Source organism: Cyprinus carpio, chromosome A15 (genome assembly GCF_018340385.1).
Source record: "Cyprinus carpio isolate SPL01 chromosome A15, ASM1834038v1, whole genome shotgun sequence".
NCBI classification, from domain to species: domain Eukaryota; kingdom Metazoa; phylum Chordata; class Actinopteri; order Cypriniformes; family Cyprinidae; genus Cyprinus; species Cyprinus carpio.
The window spans coordinates 12,514,417-12,534,541 of record NC_056586.1 but is presented as its reverse complement, the minus strand read 5'-3'; the positions used below and the strand labels follow the sequence as shown (position 1 = coordinate 12,534,541).

At 35.1% G+C, this 20,125-nt stretch overlaps 2 protein-coding genes across 3 annotated transcripts in view; one reads left to right on the top strand and one right to left on the bottom strand.

Moving 5' to 3' along the window:
• Window positions 1-1,201: 1,201 nt before the first annotated feature.
• LOC109075628 (perilipin-2) lies at window positions 1,202-6,669 on the bottom strand. 2 transcript variants are annotated; one of them, XM_019091506.2, is made up of 7 exons: window positions 6,514-6,669; window positions 6,294-6,356; window positions 5,950-6,145; window positions 5,780-5,862; window positions 3,686-3,959; window positions 2,697-2,884; window positions 1,202-1,703 (listed from the first exon to the last, which is right to left on the bottom strand). In XM_019091506.2, exons 2-7 carry the CDS (start codon window positions 6,321-6,323, stop codon window positions 1,350-1,352), a joined length of 1,125 nt encoding a protein of 374 aa, XP_018947051.1. In that variant the 5' UTR covers window positions 6,324-6,356; window positions 6,514-6,669; the 3' UTR covers window positions 1,202-1,349. The 2 variants fall into 2 exon arrangements, with proteins under 2 accessions (XP_018947051.1, XP_018947052.1); XM_019091507.2 differs by having other exon boundaries at window positions 6,294-6,375; window positions 6,514-6,657.
• A 3,660-nt stretch (window positions 6,670-10,329) lies between these two features.
• Window positions 10,330-20,125, top strand: part of LOC109065241 (huntingtin-interacting protein 1-like) — a 42,232-nt gene continuing 32,436 nt past the window's right edge. Inside the window, exon 1 of the mRNA XM_042771058.1 lies at window positions 10,330-10,706. Coding sequence (XP_042626992.1) covers window positions 10,587-10,706 — 120 coding nt within the window. The 5' untranslated portion in view covers window positions 10,330-10,586. The remainder of the gene's footprint in view (window positions 10,707-20,125) is intronic.

The window sequence follows — 20,125 nt, the reverse complement described above, 5'->3', positions numbered from 1 at the left end:
AAAGTCTTTTTTTTTCTTTTTTTAAATAAAAAATACAAAAATGCACAAAAAATATTATAAGTGAATTGTTTTATTAGAAATGTACACAAACAATAAAAAGACAGCAGTGTGTAAAAAGGCACTATTTATATAAAATGATTAGGCATATGCAGGTTTAAAATAATAAAGTTAAGACACACTGTATATTATTATTTTTTTCTTTTGAAAAAAAAACAATATACAACAGAAAAAAAAAACAAGTCAACAGAGGTAAAACAGAAAAATAAAAAAAATACATACATTGCAAATACATACATCTTTAATATATCATCAGCCTTTACTGCTCACATTTACACTGAAAATTAAACTCTCTTCTAGGACAGCCAGAAAAAAACAAAAATAAAAAAAAATGAAAAGCATAAAAACCAAAAGTCTTTATTGTTCTTTATCCCATTTTTTTATTTAATACTAATTTTTTGCCAACTATCTGATTATGGCCTGCTTTTTTCTTTTATCATATTCTTAGTCAATAAATAATAATTTTAAACAAACATAAAAAATAAATCAAATTTAAAAAGTTTCTCTCTTTTTGAAAATAAAATTTACCAAGAAGCACAATGGTAATTTAGCAACATGTTTTTTTAAAAAAATTTTTTATACACACCCCAAATTATATATATTGGTGACATAAGTAAAATAAGTCCTTGCTCATATAACCAAGCTGCCACATTATGCCAAAAACGAGCTACATCTGGACAATATACCAGAACAAAGTGTAAAATGTCTTCCTCTTCTTCTCCACAATATCTGCAGTTTTTTATCCTCAGGGTATTCTCCAATTTTTTTAACATTTTCTTTGTTGGTAAAATCTTGTAGAAAATATTTAACTTGAAAGGCCCATAAATATGTTGAACAAGATGATTTGTACAAATTCTTAAAAGAATATTTAACCAAGGAAGCGGAGTATCAAAAAATACTCTTCCAATACTTCATGAAAGTAATATGGAGAAATTGCTGTATTTTTAAATGATACAAAGAAAGTGTACATATCAAGATATTAACTTTTTTGATATGTCCCAACCATTTATAGTTTTTTTATTGCCGGACGGCAAACGGCTAGATATGTATTTGAGTCAATTAATATTGTTTTCCAAGCTGGAGAAATTGCTGATATCAACTGCAGATACCGTAATTTTGAACAAAAGTTTCCATATATATATTCCACACTGTATATTATTTATTATGATTGTTATCACAGTAAATATCACTGCTTTCAAAGTAGAGAAGGTTTTTACTGGCAGGAATGTGTGATTGTACATATATTTGTAAGATAGAAACAAATGGTTACTATTCTGAAATTTCATCGGTCTTTATTCAGTGACTCGAAGGGTCCTTGGTTTGTCACATTCGGGGCCGTTTGCAGTCCTGTGTTCCACACGTAGGTAAAATGGACCTACCAGCCAATTGAGAGGTGTATTGTTGACCAGGTAGTCCATGACGTTATCCGTGGAATCTCTTATTCTGCTCAGCTGGGATCGACTGCTGGTGAGGACATTGTTGGACAAATCTTCTAGGGCGGCAACCTTACTGAAGCTGCTGTAAATCTGGACCTGGACCTGGATGTGCTGAGGGAGACCTTTGAGGCTGGACACCAAGACCACACATGTGCTCTGGAGTTGTTGGCTGAGGTTGTGGGCAATGGTCAATGTGCGTGATTCAATTTGCTGATTGAAAAAAAAAAAAAAAAAAAAAAGATAAAATGAGAAATACTCAAAAACAACAAATAAACCCCACATCTTTAAGACAGCTTTCAGTAGGGTTGCATGTTATACTAAACTTCACATCTCTAAAAACAAGAAATTCAGCCTGTATCTTTAAGACAGCTTTCAGTAGGGTTGCATGTTATAGTGCAATTGTTAAAACTGCCCGCAATATAAAAATAAATAAATAAGAAATTAAGATGCAAATATTATTATTGTAATTTAACAGTAAAAAAAAAAAATTATTCTACAGTACAATTGTGTTATTAAAATATATTTCTTATTTTGTTTAATACTTTTGGTTTTAATAATAATCACAATAAAATCTAAAATATGAAGAAAAAAAAATACTGAATTGGTGGGAATGTAGCCTATGAAATCCTTTTTTAAAAAAATTTTTACTAACTATTTTTGGGGAGGACCCGGGTTTGTCGGTTCTAACTATTTTACACACTTCATAAATTACTTAAATAAACATAAAAAAAAATACAAACAAACAAAAAGAAACAAACACACCATGCATTAAATGTGAAATGGCTGAAATGTAAGAAATAATTTATTAATTATAATATTAACTACAAAAATCCCTAAATCATTAACAAATAAAACTAAATCACCAATAAAAAAAATCATAAAAACAAAATCATTAAGCCCTAAAAGGATTTTGCCATTAAAAAAAGTCATAAAAAGTAATTTTTCAGCATTTATTAAAATAATTTTTATTTTTCACTCCACAACAAAAGTCATTTTTTCCCCCCCTAATTTCCAATCACATGATATCTTGAATACCTCAGCCTCATTGTGTGTGACCATTTATATATATATATATATTATATATATATATATATTTATATATATTATATATATTATATATATATATTATATATATATCCTATATATATATAGCAAAGTCATTTTTTCCCCCCCTAATTTCCAATCACATGATATCTTGAATACCTCAGCCTCATTGTGTGTGACCATCTCATTCTTTTCTTGACTCTTCCAGCCCATCAGCGAACTCAGTTTCTCATGTAGCCTCTGGTAAGCCCTGTCCCGGACTTTGCTGGACAGAGACCCCAGCCGCACGTGGTAACTGGGTGCATCACTGTTATTTCCCAATCCTCTGGAGTTCTTCACTTCACTTTCTTATAAAAAAGACGACCAATCAAAAACAAACAAACAAATTAGACTCTAAAATTCTAGAAGTATAAATAAAAATTAGTCATTCGAATGGAAAATACATTTCAGGTGGCTATTCAACAATCTCTTTGAGATGTGCTTAAATCTGATGTTCCACACATGAATGGGATTAATATTTCTTTTCCAGGAAAATGTAATAATTCCAAGTACTATTTGATGCTCATGACGGAGCATACATTATGGAGATTCTTTCAGGGTAACTTAAAAAGCCATACCTCACAAGAAGCATATCACAAGACTATCACAAGATATGCAGTTCTCAACAGGCTTTTATGGACAATTCAAGGAATAGTAGACCAAAAAATGAATTTAGTCACACCCATGTCATTCCATACACTATTTGAAGAATGTTTTCTTGTCCATACAATCAAAATCAGTGACCAAGATAATTTTTTCAAAACATTATAAAATGGATCCATCAATATTACAATATGATGTGCCTATTTTGCACAACCAGTTACATTTTAATTAACTCACGAATGCAACCAAAATATAACATGAATATTTCACTTTATTCATGTCACTTTCACTTTAATTAAACTCTCTGAAAAAAGAACATATTTTTTTTGCATTTGAGGAGCTATATTTTTTTTAAGAACATATTTTTTTTGCATTTGAGGAGCTGTTTCATTAGGATTTCATTATGTCATTTGTCACAATAGGGAAGAAAAGCAACTTTAAGACACAGTCTCAATATCAGCAAAATATCCTAGTGCCAGTAAACATGGTCCATCCCTTATCCTCACCTCTATCCTCCTCTGTTTCAGGTAAGTACAGCTCCAGGAGAGTCTCAGATGTGCTCAGTGCTGTGTTCACGCTGCTGCTCATCAGTTGGACAACCCTGCTCTCCATCACTGTTTGGACTCCACCACGCACCATGGTCTTGGTCTTTTCCACTGCTCCTCGTGTTCTGTCTGTCACTTCACTGAGGGTGGAGGAGACAGACTCCTTGGCACCGTTCATGGTACTGCTGGCGGCTTCCTTGGCTCCTGTCACTGCCTCTTTGGCACTGGCGACGATCTTAAAGAAAAGAACACCATTAAAGCAGTGCTTGGAGAGTGGTGACCACTGAAGCTTAAAGTCAACATGACATCAAAACTGTCTATAGAGTGCTGCAGTTATGATGTTAAAACCCAGAAGACTGGTTGGTTCCCTTTGACATTTTCCTATAAGTTTTAATAATGGAGATTTTCAATTCATGGGCATTTTGCTCTACAACATAAATTATTCACATCCATACTGAAATTGCTGATTTTGAAGTAATTATGTTTATTTTTAAAAAGTATGTTTATAATAAGTTACTACATAAGAATGTTTGAGGTGTGAGTGTGTAGAGTTTATGTTGTAGAACAAAAAGTCCAATTATCATTATATCTAACCTATGTATTGAAAGAACCCATTATAAAAAGCACATAGGAAAATATTGAAGGAACCCATAATGAATTAGTCTTCCAGGTTTTGACATCACGACTGGAACACAAGCGACAACGATCATATGATCCAATCAAATCCCAAATGGACAAATTCACGTTCCGCCCTACAGTCTTTCCTGTTCGAGAAGCTGTTTTCACCAGATATATACATTACAATAGGTAACAGAAGAGGATTGCAACTTCCATTTAAATAAAGATATGTGATCTACTGTGGTTTACTAATGTTTCGGGAATGCTATAAAAAATATTTAAGTTATAAAAATGGAGCACCTCTAATATTTCAGCAAATGTAAAAGTGCTTGTTAAGAGTTGGTCATGTTCCTTATATTCACTGTAAAGCATCTAAACTTTAAAATGAACTTTAAGAAATGTGTCGGTGGAGCAAGTGGTAATGAAGTAATATGATGATAACTTTGCAGCACCCCTGTTGGCTCGGTAAAAATTCCTTCTCTTCTAATGCTGTTGTGACATTCTCCTGATGAATATCACACTGTGTTCGATCATACTGTTCCCCTGACTGAGCCTGGTTTCTCACAAGCTTTTTTTTTTCATCCACTTCTGTTACCTAATAGAGTTTGGGCTCCTTGCCAGTTGGCTTGCTTAGTTGGGGTCAAAAAGACACTTAATATTCAGTAATATCATGGATTTGAAAGAACTGACACTATCGGATGAGAACAAAACTGAGCTTAAAAATAACACTGTTGTCTTCTGTAGAGCTCCTTTTATAGCTGAATTGAATTTGTTCATTATTCATGTATATACAATATATTGTGTAATATACATTGCAACATCAACACTGTTTTAAGATTAAATCAAAATTGAACTGATTCAAGCTACTGTGTCATAAATGAACTTTACACAGTCATTGAACTGAACTGACTAGAGCTGAATGACTCTATTGTCTTGCTTTATAGTATTTTGGATTTACCTCATTTTTGAATATTACCTGATTCTGTTACTTTCCTGTTTAATACTGTGAAGCTGCTTTGAAACAATCTCTGTTGTATAAAGCGCCATAAAAATGACTTGACGTGGCAATTATTGCCATGTTTATTATAACTGCTATTTATAAATTATTTATCATATCATTATTTTTCAAATTAATTTATTACCACTTTATTTTATTTTTCTTTAATCAAATAAACTCCCCCTCCCTCTTGTAATGACATCACTTCTCTGATGACATGTTCTCTGTCATTCACATGAGAGCAGTAAACAGCCTAAAAAATGACAATGATCCAATCAATTCCCAATGGTCCAAATCAGGCCCCACCCTACATCTCTTCTTGTTTGGGAAGCCATTTCATTTGGATATATGTCACAAGAAAGGAAAAAAATACGATTGCAACTTACATTTCATGCCGACTTTAACATTTAGACAATATAAAAGCAGAGTTTACGTAATACCTGATCAGACGGCTTGTGTAGGATCGGCAGAGTCTTTTCTATCTTATCCAGTCCTTTGCATGCCAAGTCATTTGCCATAGAGACTACAGACAGACACAGAAACTTTTGGTAAACACATATTCACACTGTAATCAGCCCTGATCTCAACCTGCAAACAACATTCGACTTACTCTGAGGCTCTAGCTTGCCGATGATTTGGAAAGCACTGTGAAAAGCAGCTGAGGTTATGGATTTCACACCATTCTCAGCCACCTCACACACAGACTTCAAGCATGGATGGGTGCTCTTGGTGTTGCAGTACACATTTGACACCAAGTCATAGGTGGAAATAAACAAGGGAAGGTGAACTATCCGTTCAACCACATTCTAGAACGGAACAAACAGGAATGAACAGCTTAAGTGACATTCTAACCAACAATCATATATATTTATTTAGAACTATTCTCATAGAGTTAATAATTAATATTAAAATTTAAATAAGCTAACTATATAAATGAGGATTTAAATGGCACACCTGGTTATTCACAACGTCCACAGAATCCATGTCACTTTTTATAATGTATAATTATCAGAAAATCTGTAAAAGATCATTCAAACTGTCATAGAAAATAGAGATTACTTTCTTTCTTCCAATTGAAATGTTAATAAAGCTATTAATCCAGTAAATAACATCTCAGAAAAAAAGAAAGGTTTAAATACCAGCATTTAAGAATTAAAAAAAAAACAATCTTTACCTGTGGTGCTGTCTGAGGTTGCAAACTAAATTCACAAAATGACTCTTCAGTTGCTCTGTTGAGGATTGAGCGCCGGTTCTGGATTTTATAGGAGTCTCGACGACTGATGTAGTCCAAAGGTCGGGGATTTCACTGTAGGCTGTGGCATAAAAAGTGTTTACAAAGATCATTCAACGGTTATGCACAATTTTCTGGTACTGAAGTTGAAAGCATTCACAGTTTGGGGCTTGTGTAGCCGCTTCACGCCTGAAACTTGTGCAGATTTGGAGAATTACTGATAATTAGCATCTGACATAATGCAGCAACTTCCAGTTTTACTGACTTAATAACTGAGTAATGTAGGTGAAAGTTCACACATAGAGTCACTTCAGGTGAAGTAGAGCAAACAAGTATGACCGTTTGCACTATCAGGAGTTCATCGTCACAACTGGACTAAAGTTTGTTATTCTGAAATGTTGTCATCTGTCTGACATCATCGTCATTAGGGATGTACCGATTAACGGTACGATTTTATCTCAATTTTTTATTGCTTGGTCAAAATGCTGAATTTTTTTTTTGTGAAATTGAAATATGAAATTTTAAAGCAAACCCCAAATCAATTAAATAAATAACACAAATAAAATTAATATCTCTTCATATAAACAAACTAAGGCTTTTCCTGTGCACTATCCATTCAGTTATGGCAACCACTGTATTTTAATGAAGATCCAAGATGCTGAGTGCCAAGATCAGTGTTTCCGCTACATTTATTCTGTCGCGGCGTATGGAAGGCCAAAAGGGCCAAAATGTGTGAAACTGTCATGTTAACATGTCATTTATTAATTATAATTTATTTATTTTATTATTCTAACACGACAGTTTCACACCTTTTGGCCTTCCATAGCGGAGGGCCGCCACACCACAAATCATCCCGCCACGACTGCAGCTTCTCAGTGGCCTCATAGTGACACCGCTCACATCTTGAATTTCGGCGAAGATTTGCTGGTATTAATAATAATTCTACTCATTCCCGCAGATTCTGCCCTTATAAGGTGATGACATATGAGGGAATGTATCATTTGCACGTGCTTTTGAGACTTGCTATTTTAAAGTGAAAGAGAACTCACTCGGTTGCCAAATCTTTATGAGTAGGACATATCCCCAAGACACGCTTTTCTGTTCAACGTGTTGAGACTTTTTTTAGTTTTTTTAGATGAGACAAAACAATCGAACGGCTCCATTCAGAAAGGTTTTGTGAATCGATTCATTTAAAGGAACCGACTCAAAAGAGTGATTCGCACATAGGAACACTACCTAGTGCAGTTTTTTTGTTTCAAGAAGGAATTTATAATATATCAGCTAGTATATATAATTTTTTATAATTAATTCATTTTGGCCCACAAATTAACTTTTAAAGACTACAACATAATTATTGTTAATAGGATATACATATATTTTTTTCTCTCCTGAATTAGCCCTTTTTGATAAGATATGTATTGTGCTCAGGAAGGCCTATATTATTTTTTACACTTCAACAAAATGGTCGTACCTGAAATTTACTGTTATACTTTCTATATGTTGTAAATATGCCTACAAATTTCAAGAAATAGGTGTTATGGCGTTGTATAACCACTAGGTGTTGCTAAATTAAAAGAAATGAAATTCTAAGCGTTTTTAGACGCTTTTCTTTAAGTATCCTGCTAGCTAGACTGAGGTTGGTTGCCACAATTTTTATTCCTTATAGAATATCTTTGGTGGAACAAACATTATTACATTTAGGTGCAGATGAATGCTTAAGTGCTTCAAAAAACACCACAAAATACTTCCTGAATTTATGACTGACCTCACCAACCAACCAGAATTTGTTTTCATATTTTTATGATAAATAGGCTATGATTATTTATAGATCCTTGACAGTTTGGAAAATAACAAAAGGGGAAACATTCAGACGTTTCATTTTGGTAACAGCATCTAGTGAACAGTAATTAACCCTGTGCCTGCCAATCAACCCCATGTCCCAAAATTATAGTGATTTGTAAAGATAAAATTACAAGAAATACATATAGAATTACCCTCATTCATCCAAATCATGCCACCAAGTTATATTATTTATACTGGACGGTACATTTAGGATAATCTATTTTATAATATAACATGAAAGCAAATAGGATATGCTGTTATACTTGTTGGAAAGACACACAGTGACACTATTTGACTGAAAGAAAGGAAAGATTATTTAGGGATTATTGTGATGTTTTTATCAGCTGTTCTGACGGCACCCATTCACTGCAGAGGATCCTTTAGTGAGCAAGTGATGTAATGCTAAATTTCCCCAAATCTGTTTCAATGAAGAAACAAACTCATCTAAATCTTGGATGGCCTGAGGGTGAGTAAATTATCAGCACACCTTCATTTTTGGGTGAACTATTCCTTTAAGTGGGACATTAGCACTATTTAGGACAGTGTACATATAGTAAAGCAATCACATTTAGATCTGTTGGTGTCTTGGAAAATTCAAAGTTCCTGTGCTGACAAACAGAAAAGCTCATGATCACTCAGTCAGGACAAAGACCAAAATGACTTCACTCTGTCATTCTACTGAATCATTGAAACAAAACTCTGACTCGGCCATCTGATAGAATTTGCTTTGCAGGGAAATTGAATCTGGCTTCTGCCCATTTAGAGATAGGACACAGTTAGAGATCTCATGTGCCGGTGCAATCTAATATAGTTATGTAAGTGGAATCAGCAGACAATAAACTGACAGTGATATTTGATTATGGAATAATGTGATTAATTGGTGCAGCAAATACAAAGAGAATAGAAGTGAGATCTCGTACAGTAAGTCAGAAGTCAAGAGAGATATAACGTACAATACAGCATCATTCTAAAGTTAGCATTTGCTTATGATTACTACGTCACAAGTGATAACATAAATGCATCTGCAAGATCATACAATCTGCTTAAAGCAATAGTTCACCCAAAAATGAAGATTTTGTCCTCTTTTACTCACCCTAAAGTTGAATTATGATATTTCTTCTGTTGAACTCAAAAGATTTTGAAGAATGTTGGTAAACAGTTGCCGGTAGCCATTTACTTCCAGTATGAAAAAAAAAATAAAAATACTATGGAAACAAATGACTACCATCAACTATTTAGTTACCAACATCTTTTGTGTTCAACAGAAGAAAGGTATTCATACAGGTTTAACTTTGGAACAATTTAAGGCTAAGTAAATGATGATAAAATGTTCATTTTTGGGTGAACTATTCCTTTAACTTCAAAATGGAACAAAAACAAGTTTAAGATAGATATGGGCCTCGCCACAACACAAGGACCCTTGTTATGTTTCAGTTCTCTAAAAATGTACAAACAAACAAAATAAAAAACACAAAAAAAATTAAAAACATCATTTAAAAAAAGCAAAAAAAAAATAAAAAATAAAATAAAATAAAATAAAACACTTAGGCCTATGTTTAACTTTTTGTCAATTAAAAATTTTCAGTGACTACATTTTTAATTTACCCTACTTTTTTTTTTTTTTAACTTTATTAAACATTTTAAAAAACTTTACATTTTTGTTGTTTCATCAATTCTTTTGTTTCGTAGCCTAATTGTTTTACAATTAAGATTTTGCTAAAAGTATGCTATTTAATGTTAAATACAATTTTACCCAAAAAATCTAGTAAGTCAGCCCTGAGAAATATTCACTGTAGTAAACTGTGTGAATCAGAATAACTGTTTTGCAGGGCGGGAGCTAATGATTTTCCTCCAGTCAGAGAGCTTAAGCGCGGGGAGGAGCCTTTGGCAGCCTCCGCTTGGGGTTGAGTTGATTTCTATAGTATATGAGTATATCGTGCGAGCTGACGCTGCTGTGTTTCGCTTACAGATCTGCGCAGAGACGCGCGTTTTACACGCTCGCGCAGGCAGCGGAGAGCGCTAGAATGATATTCATGGGCGGCGGACGTAGAAAATGACCTTTTGTGATAACGACGAGGGCTTGGAATTTTCGTGCCCATTTCTTTTGACTACATTCTATTTATGTTGATTTAAGAAGTCTCCGTCGCTCGCGCAGTTTGGATTTTCATTCCAGAATGGACCGCGTCAAGAGTTCCATGCAGCAAGTCCCCAACCCGATTCCCAAAGTGCTCAGCCGTCGCACTGGAGGTGCCAACAGTTTGGAAGTTGAAAAGGAAAACTTCGAGCGTAGTCAGGTAAGTAGCTGTACACACCACAGGGCAAGTTTTTTCATGTAGCCAGTGCATTGTATGGCAAGCCCTGTTTTAGTCTGTCTATTCCTACAGTGACTAGTCATTAGATACTAGCTAGTACTTATCCCTTGCTACTAGTGGTAAAGTTAACTTTTTACAATCAGTTAACATTTCTTATTTCAGTAGTCACACCTGCATTTTTAGTAGTTTATAATTCAAATAAAATCTTACAAGTTAGCTATTTTAAACTATTTTACTAATACATTTTAAAATATATTATAACGTTTTTTTATGTGTCAGTATCAGGCTACTAGGAATAGGAAGTAGCCTATACTACTAGGAAATGGGTATCAGAAACAATTGGAATACAAACCTGTTGAAAGTGAATTAATTGAAATCTCACTCACAGAGCATGATTGAGTTCAGATAGAAAATTTGCCATTTGTTACGAGTATAAACTGAATAATGCCTAGCATAGGAGTTTTTAATAGTGACTATTAATACTAGCACATACTTGGCAAGTAATGTAAAAAAAAGATTTTTCAAAATTTGTAAATAAAACACATTGGAGTATGTTTTACAAGAAAAGGGGGGAAATATATATACTTTCTGAGACTTGTTTGTGAAATTAAGTAGCAATTTCTGAGTAAAAATGGTTTCAAAGTAAATCCTACACCATTTTTTTCAGTGTAATGTTATCTAATAAATACTAATGAAATTGAAAAAGGTTCTAGTCACTAGTGGACTGTTACTTCTAATTTTTATTTTAAACTAAATATTAGCAACACAAAATGAATTATTAAAGGAATATACGTTAAACAGTTTGCCATATCTTTAAAAAAAAACAAAAAACTCTTGCACTCAAACAAACTGTGGAATGAAGTAGGTAGTCAAATAGCATGATTTGTTTTTAATTTAATGTATTAGTAAAATGTGAAGTTATTGGAAGTGTTTTCTCACTTTGTGTTCAGAAATCAGAGCTGAACCCATAGTGCTTACCCGAGAGGGTGCACAATTTTTGCCATCAAATTTCCTTAATATCTGCACTTCGTTTGGTGCCTGAAGCACCTACTAATGTGTTTTTTTTTCCGAAACCATAAAATGAATTTTTATTTGCACCGTAAAAGCTGTCATGTTTACAGTAATTGATTGCCTGTTAAATTCAGCTTTCAGTTCAGTGAAACTTTGACCATATCACACCTTTATTTTATCAGTCCACAGTCTAGTGTCATCGAATCAGCACAGGAGCAAAGTTTTACCTGGTACTCTCTCAGCAGAGGTTAACGTTGATAATGGTTTTTTAAAGTGCCATTAAGAATTCAATTACAAGCTGACATTCTTCATAATATGACATTAATGTGCATTATGAAAGGTTTATCTCATTAATACAAGACTGTTTCATAACCAGAAGGATCGTCTGTGACTTAGTCTTGTGTTTCCAAACTGATGGCCATGCATCGAGCAGATCTAAAAGCTCAGAGATGCAGCACTAGAACCAGTGGACTGGGTTTGATGGTCATGCATTCTGATTCTTGGTGTATTTTCACGTGTCTTCAGTCTTTTAGAGAAGAATAAGCAATATCTTGTTTATTGTGACCTTTTTAAAATGCACATGCATTGAATTATGCAGTCATTATCTGGGTGCTTGATGCTGAAAGTGCGTTGTGAAGTATAGAGAAATGCATTCTCATTGTTCATGCACTCTTCTCACTTCTCTGGGGGTCTTTCCCCTCCCCATCCAGACACAGCCATCAGAAAAAGTAGGTCACATGAGTGAAGCTGCAGCCGACTGCCCTACTGGTGGGTTTCATAGTGTTTGAAAACAGCATGACCTCGTTCTTGCCGAGATCTCTTGGGGTAGACATTGTGGCGGCAACTAGAAATCGCTTAATTTCTGGTTTGATAGCAATGTCAGCAATCTGCAGCATCATGTTTGACTCAAGTGTGCAATATTCAGTCCTCCTGTTTACAACTAGGACAGTGACATGGATTAGCGAGACTCATGTGACGCATGCGCTCTTGAACCCCTTCAGGACCGATCACTGGGTCAGAATCAAACGTGAGTCTTCCTGTTTTTAGAATTGATTATCAATTAGGCTAGATTTTTAATTTAACCAAAAACACAGAGTGCTAAAGTTGAACTATAAAGCCTAAAATGAACGTTCACATCTAAAAATAACACTTCAAACAGCACAAACTGATCAGATATCAGAAGGAAATGCCATTGTGAGCAGTCCTTATCAGCTAGTTTGCCTGGAGGAAGTCTGATCCCATAATATCCCGTCTCTTTTCTGCCCTTGGAATGCTATGTTTAGATTAATAGGCCTTCTGTGGTGTGAGTCCAGTCTGTTTTAAATGAGAGGATGTTAGTGTGGTGCTCTGTAATGACATGAGCATGGTTTGCCTTGTGGCTGGGTGTTAGAAGACTAGCATCTACTTAACTTGAGTTTTAAACGGAGGAAATCTAAGCAAGGGAACCTTTGTCTAGCAGAGGGACATCCGGCCAGCTTTGGAATTCACACAGATGAAATAACATGTTAAAGGGGTCATATGATGTTGCTAAAAAGAACATTATTTTGTGTATTTGGTGTAATTAAATGTTTATGCGTTTTAATGTAAAAAAACACATTATTTTCCACATACTGTACATTATTGTTTCTCCTCTATGCCCAACCTTTCTGAAACGCGTCGTTTTTTTACAAAGCTCACCTGAAAAGCGAGGTGTGCTCTGATTGGCCAACTATCCAGTGCTTTATGACTGGCCGAATGCCTCAAGCATATGACGGAAATGTTACACCCCTGGCCATACTGTGATTAGAGCCCTCCACGGGCCATACCCCAGCCCTGACCATAGACGCTCAGGTCCTAGCCCGGCCCGTGTCCGACAGCTTATCAGAATTACCGGCCCGAGCCCGTCTTTTTTTCCCACCTTCTCCCTTAACAGCTTATTCTACTATTTTCAGCTATTAAAATAGTTCAGTTTTGTATGTAATAGCGAAGTGATTATATTTTGTTTCGTTTTTTTTATTTTTTTTTTTTTTATTAAGTTAATTTAGAAAAAAGCATTTTTTGTTCATTAAATATAAGTTTACATTTTTTTTAAGTAATGTCCAAGCGGCCAGCGGCAGACAGTGAGCCTACAGGTCCTTCTCAGAAAATTATCATATTGTGATAAAAGTTCATTATTTTCCATAATGTAATGATAAAAATTAAACTTTCATATATTTTAGATTCATTGCACACCAACTGAAATATTTCAGGTCTTTTATTGTTTTAATACTGATGATTTTGGCATACAGCTCATGAAAACCCAAAATTCCTATCTCAAAAAATTAGCATATTTCATCCGACCAATAAAAGAAAAGTGTTTTTAATACAAAAAAAAGTCAACCTTCAAATAATTATGTTCAGTTATGCACTCAATACTTGGTCGGGAATCCTTTTGCAGAAATGACTGCTTCAATGCGGCGTGGCATGGAGGCAATCAGCCTGTGGCACTGCTGAGGTGTTATGGAGGCCCAGGATGCTTCGATAGCGGCCTTAAGCTCATCCAGAGTGTTGGGTCTTGCGTCTCTCAACTTTCTCTTCACAATATCCCACAGATTCTCTATGGGGTTCAGGTCAGGAGAGTTGGCAGGCCAATTGAGCACAGTAATACCATGGTCAGTAAACCATTTACCAGTGGTTTTGGCACTGTGAGCAGGAGCCAGGTCGTGCTAAAAAAAAGAAATCTTCATCTCCATAAAGCTTTTCAGCAGATGGAAGCATGAAGTGCTCCAAAATCTCCTGATAGCTAGCTGCATTGACCCTGCCCTTGATAAAACACAGTGGACCAACACCAGCAGCTGACATGGCACCCCAGACCATCACTGACTGTGGGTACTTGACACTGGACTTCAGGCATTTTGGCATTTCCTTCTCCCCAGTCTTCCTCCAGACTCTGGCACCTTGATTTCCGAATGACATGCAAAATTTGCTTTCATCCGAAAAAAGTACTTTGGACCACTGAGCAACAGTCCAGTGCTGCTTCTCTGTAGCCCAGGTCAGGCGCTTCTGCCGCTGTTTCTGGTTCAAAAGCACACGCCTGTGCACGGTGGCTCTGGATGTTTCTACTCCAGACTCAGTCCACTGCTTCCGCAGGTCCCCCAAGGTCTGGAATCGGTCCTTCTCCACAATCTTCCTCAGGGTCCGGTCACCTCTTCTCGTTGTGCAGCGTTTTTTGCCACACTTTTTTCCTTCCCACAGACTTCCCACTGAGGTGCCTTGATACAGCACTCTGGGAACAGCCTATTCGTTCAGAAATTTCTTTCTGTGTCTTACCCTCTCGCTTGAGGGTGTCAATGATGGCCTTCTGGGTTAACCTCTTACCCATGATTGCGGTTTTGAGTAATGAACCAGGCTGGGAGTTTTTAAAAGCCTCAGGAATCTTTTGCAGGTGTTTAGAGTTAATTAGTTGATTCAGATGATTAGGTTAATAGCTCGTTTAGAGAACCTTTTCATGATATGCTAATTTTTTGAGATAGGAATTTTGGGTTTTCATGAGCTGTATGCCAAAATCATCAGTATTAAAACAATAAAAGACCTGAAATATTTCAGTTGGTGTGCAATGAATCTAAAATATATGAAAGTTAAATTTTTATCATTACATTATGGAAAATAATGAACTTTTATCACAATATGCTAATTTTTTGAGAAGGACCTGTATGTTTGATCAATTTAGCCTTCTCAAATCATCACGACTTGCCTAAAATAAAATCTATAGATATAAAACAGTTCAAGCATATGACAATGTTTAAACGTTGAACCTAGATAAATGTGCGCTATATCCAATAGTTTGTGCGGAGATGCTTTGCAGGACATGGAGATGCCATCACTTGCATTTTTTTCAGTGGATACGCCGTCATTGCAAAGGGTCTACTTTTATTTGTGTGCACTCACAATATCAACAAAACGTTGTGCTTTTATAAAATAAAGAAAACAAACATGATGTGCTTTCTGCTGTCTGGTCTTCAACAGGAGCGCATCACAAAAATGAACTGAAACTCAGCAAAAAACATGCCTCAAAGACATGATAAATATATCTATAGAAAGATTTAAATGTTTACTTAATGAAATAAAACCAATCGAAAACAAAAACTCTTTCATTCTAATCATAATCCGTAAAGATGCACTTCTCTCTTAAGGCGCGTCTGAGGAGATGGTGAGTCAGGATTGGCAACTTCTTCCTTGCGACACAGAATCAGCTCATTACAATTGAGCTCTGTGCGTGAACCGTGTTCCCATTGACATGGTCCCTACACAGTGTTCATTGCTCCCTACTAGGCATGTGCCGGTATGAGATTTTGATGGTATGATAACCTTAAACAAAAATATCACGGTTTCACTGTATCACGGTATTGTTTTAACAGCTCTGAAATGTGTTATTTTTAAATGACTGGGTAAAAAAAATCTTTTTTTCCGCTGGACACAATATATTTTGTTTTTGAGCAACATACAGAATATTAGAAACAGTAGAATTAGTTTATTTTTTCTTTGATTTGTTTCCTAAAAAGAAAAAATTAAAGACTGACATCTTTATTCAACCTAAATCTGTCATTACAGTTATTTAATTTTAGTTATATAATTCATGAAAAAAACTTTTCAGAAGCTCCCCTCAGAAACACATTCATATAAACCCCCAAATCAATATTGAGGATTTTCTTCCAATAGTTTGTGCATCATGAACAGTGAGTGATCTGCTACAGTATTTTTCTCTGTGCGTCTGTCTTCAGTGTCTCTGGCCTGTGTTAACAGGGCGTTAACGGACTTCATATTTTCACATAAATGACATTTTGGAAAAAGATTGCATTGCAACGCAATTTGAGACTGGAATTGGAATTGAAACTGGAATTGAGGACCGCTGCTCTACACTGCTCAAAACTCGTGTTTGAATCATCAGCGGCAAATCCTTTACATATGTAAACATACTTACAGACTGTGAGTCAGAACAGCCGGCACTGTAGTCTTCTCTCCCAGGATCAGGAAACAGACCTCCATAAAATGCGCAGCACACATCTGAAAATTTGAGTTGAACTGTTCTGGAACAGTGTTGTAAATACAACTTAACCACTGATTTCTAGTTGTGTCCTCTTTTGGAAGGCCAAACAAAGTATTTTCGCTTTCACAACGAAACACACAGCGTCTCCACAACATGGCAGTGGCGGCAACAGCGAGAAGTGTTTTAGGAGGTCGTGGACAAGTCTTAACTTTTATAAAGAATATCTCTTTGGGTTTGAGACTTTAGTCTTTGCAACTTTAGGGATCTTATCTATTCACGAACAGCTTGTAACACTCCAAAGAGAAAGGAAAACTTAGAATCACATTATATGACCCCTTTAAGCAAGTTTGCCAGAATAAGTCATCTGCAAATCTGCAAAAACAACCCGCAGAACATTTCGTATCAGGCAAAGTTCAGGAGAGTCAATATGAAAGTAAAACTGGCCCCATTTAGTTTGTTCACTGGTGCATGTTTTTTCCAAATAAAATCGTTCAATCAAAATTTAGTAATTTGCTTTTTTCTTTGTTTCCAGGTTTTTTTTCCATCCAAATGAAAGCTTGGTGGTTTAATATTAGCGCCCAGGAAGCAGTTGGGGGTTCAGTGCCTTGCTCAAGGGTCTCACCTCAGTCGTGGTATTGAGGGTGGAAGAGAGCGCTGGCCATTCACTCACCCCGCCTACTCTCGAACCGTGTCTCATAGTGCTCATCTATGTCAAAATGTTTGAGATGATCAGTCAAATCATTGTAGGCAGGCTTTACTGTTCACAGAGGCTGCTGAGAACAAATTTCAGTGCAACACTTGACACTCATAAAGTGCGAGATAAGATCTAATAAGTTAATCTAAACTTTTTCCCCAATCGTGAAGCACTAAATTAATTAATTCACATTTTTAAAAGCCAAATACAAAATGAGATGAGTTGTGAAAAAGGTTTCATGTTGACTCTAAGGTGGCCATCATTATTTGCATTTTTTCAGGTCTCAAATTTTTCATTAAAAATTTGCTGGAAATCAACTCACCCACAGGCCATCCAAGATGTAGATGAGTTTGTTTCTTCTTCAGAACAGAATTGGATAAGTGTAGCATTACATCACTTGCTCACCAGTAGATCCTCTGCAGTGAATGGGTGCCGTCAAAATGAGAGTCCAAATAGCTGATAAAAACATCACAATAATCCACATAACTCCAGTCCATCAATAAACATCTTATGAAGCAAAAAGTTGCGTGTTTGTAAGAAACAAATCCATCATTACTGTGCTTCTGTCATCCATAATAACACTTCCTCTAGTGAAAAAGACAACTCCTGTTGTCCTCTCACATCAAAATTCAATGACATATTTGTTTAAAACTGTTTTAGACTGTTTTCACTGGTAAAGAGTGCTTATTTCTCTCCTGAATCAGACAAGATGACTTTTACTGAGAAAGCAATATTATGGATAGACAACCTATTTTAACTGGAAGCAGTGGTTTGACTTTAAAAACACCTTAATGATTTTTGTTTCTTACAAACTTGCAGCTTTTCAATTCACAAGATGTTAATTGATGAACTGGGGTAATGTGGATTATTGTGATGTTTTTATCAGCTATTTGGACTCTCATTTTGACGGCACCCATTCACTGCAGAGGATCCATTGCTGAGCAAGTAAATGTTAAATTTATCCAAATCTCATTTACATCTTGTATGGCCTGAAGGTGAGTAAATTATCAGCAATTTTTTTTTTTTTTGAGTGAACTATTCCTTTAATGCTATTTTAGGTCAGTCACTGTTCGTCCCATTAGATCTCCTCTTGTTATATCAATCTATCCTACTTTAAAGCAGTTAAGTTTATGACCCTGCATCTCTTGTGCTTGTGTTGCTTCCTGTGCTGGTACTGTGCCCGTGGAGGAATTCTTGGGAGGGGCCTAATCTAGCCCCCCTCTGTTTTTCCAGGACTTTCCCGCACAGAGCCAGACAATCTTGTAATCTCACCTCCAAGCAGCCAATTTCTACTTTTAGAATTTCACTTTCTCTATCTACAGTAGTTTCAGTGTCCTACCAGCTTTTAGTATTTTTCTTTTTTCAAAAGTATGTATTTGACTGTTTCTCTGCTTGTTAAAAGTAACTTTTTCCATTTCATATGTGCACATTTACTGGTTTGTTGGGGTCATTGAGGGCAGGAGGGCATGTATGAAAAGCCCTGAGACAGCAGAACACACAGGCCCTGGCCTGTGGCCTCTGGTCGCTCGCTGTGGACTAAAAATCCTATGCAGTTTGGCGGGCCGCCAGATGTCTGTGCCAGAAACAGTGTTCGTGTCATACTGCTATCAAACAGACCATTAATGCATTACTGCAGGGAATGTGGTCAAATTAGATGCAGATTGTTGGTTATTATTCTAGTTTTGTGACAAATTGTGTGTAATACATTTTTTTTTTACATAGCCTAACTTTAAATATGACCCCTTTATGATGAATCTGCTTAGTATAAAGGCAAATATATATTTTAATGTATTCAGGCCCATTTATACAGAAAAAAATTATACTAAAAATAGTAAACATGATAGTTATTCAAATTAAATAAATGAATTATTTAGAATATATATATTTTCACTTAATTAAAAGTAAATGAGAAAAGTAAAAATTTATAATATAAAAGACAATAAATATTGTTCCAAAGCAGTAGTGCCATATTTGTGCTAATTATTGACCCAGCTAAAAAGAAAAAACAAAGTTTTGTATGTATATAAGATGTGACATCCCATTTTTGTCTGCATCAAATTAAATTTACGAAAGTGATTTCATATACATAGAAAGCATATTAAATACAAATTATTATATTAAACATTATATTAAAATGTGTTAAAAACTGCTTTAATGTTTAATATCTGCTGTAATGTTTCTAATCACTTGTAAAAATAAGATGTAAAAATATGGGTGAAATAATGTTCCATCGTCATTGAGCATTTAATAAATAAAAATTCAAAAAGAAAAAAACATAAAACAAAAAGTTATCAAGGATTGTGGCATTATATTTTAAATGATTAAAACTTCTTGCTGAAAAATGCATAAAACCTACTGGTTTGAAGGATTGTGGCAAAGATTGGTAAAGATTTTAAATTAAATTAAATTTTACATTTAGTTTTTGTGGGCTGCATGGTGCTCTTTAAATAGTCTTTTGATGGCATTTAATGATCCTTGTTCTAAATATACTTGGCAAGATTTTTTGGTATTCAAACTATTGTTACACTAAATGATTTTTTTATGTGTTATCATTATCATTATATAATCATTATTTTTTGCTCAGAAAAAAAATGAAACAGGACACATTCTAATGCATATAAAAAATTTAAGCTATATTAAGCTTTTATTGTTTTGATGCTTGACCTGACGTGTGTGTGTGTGTGTGTGTGT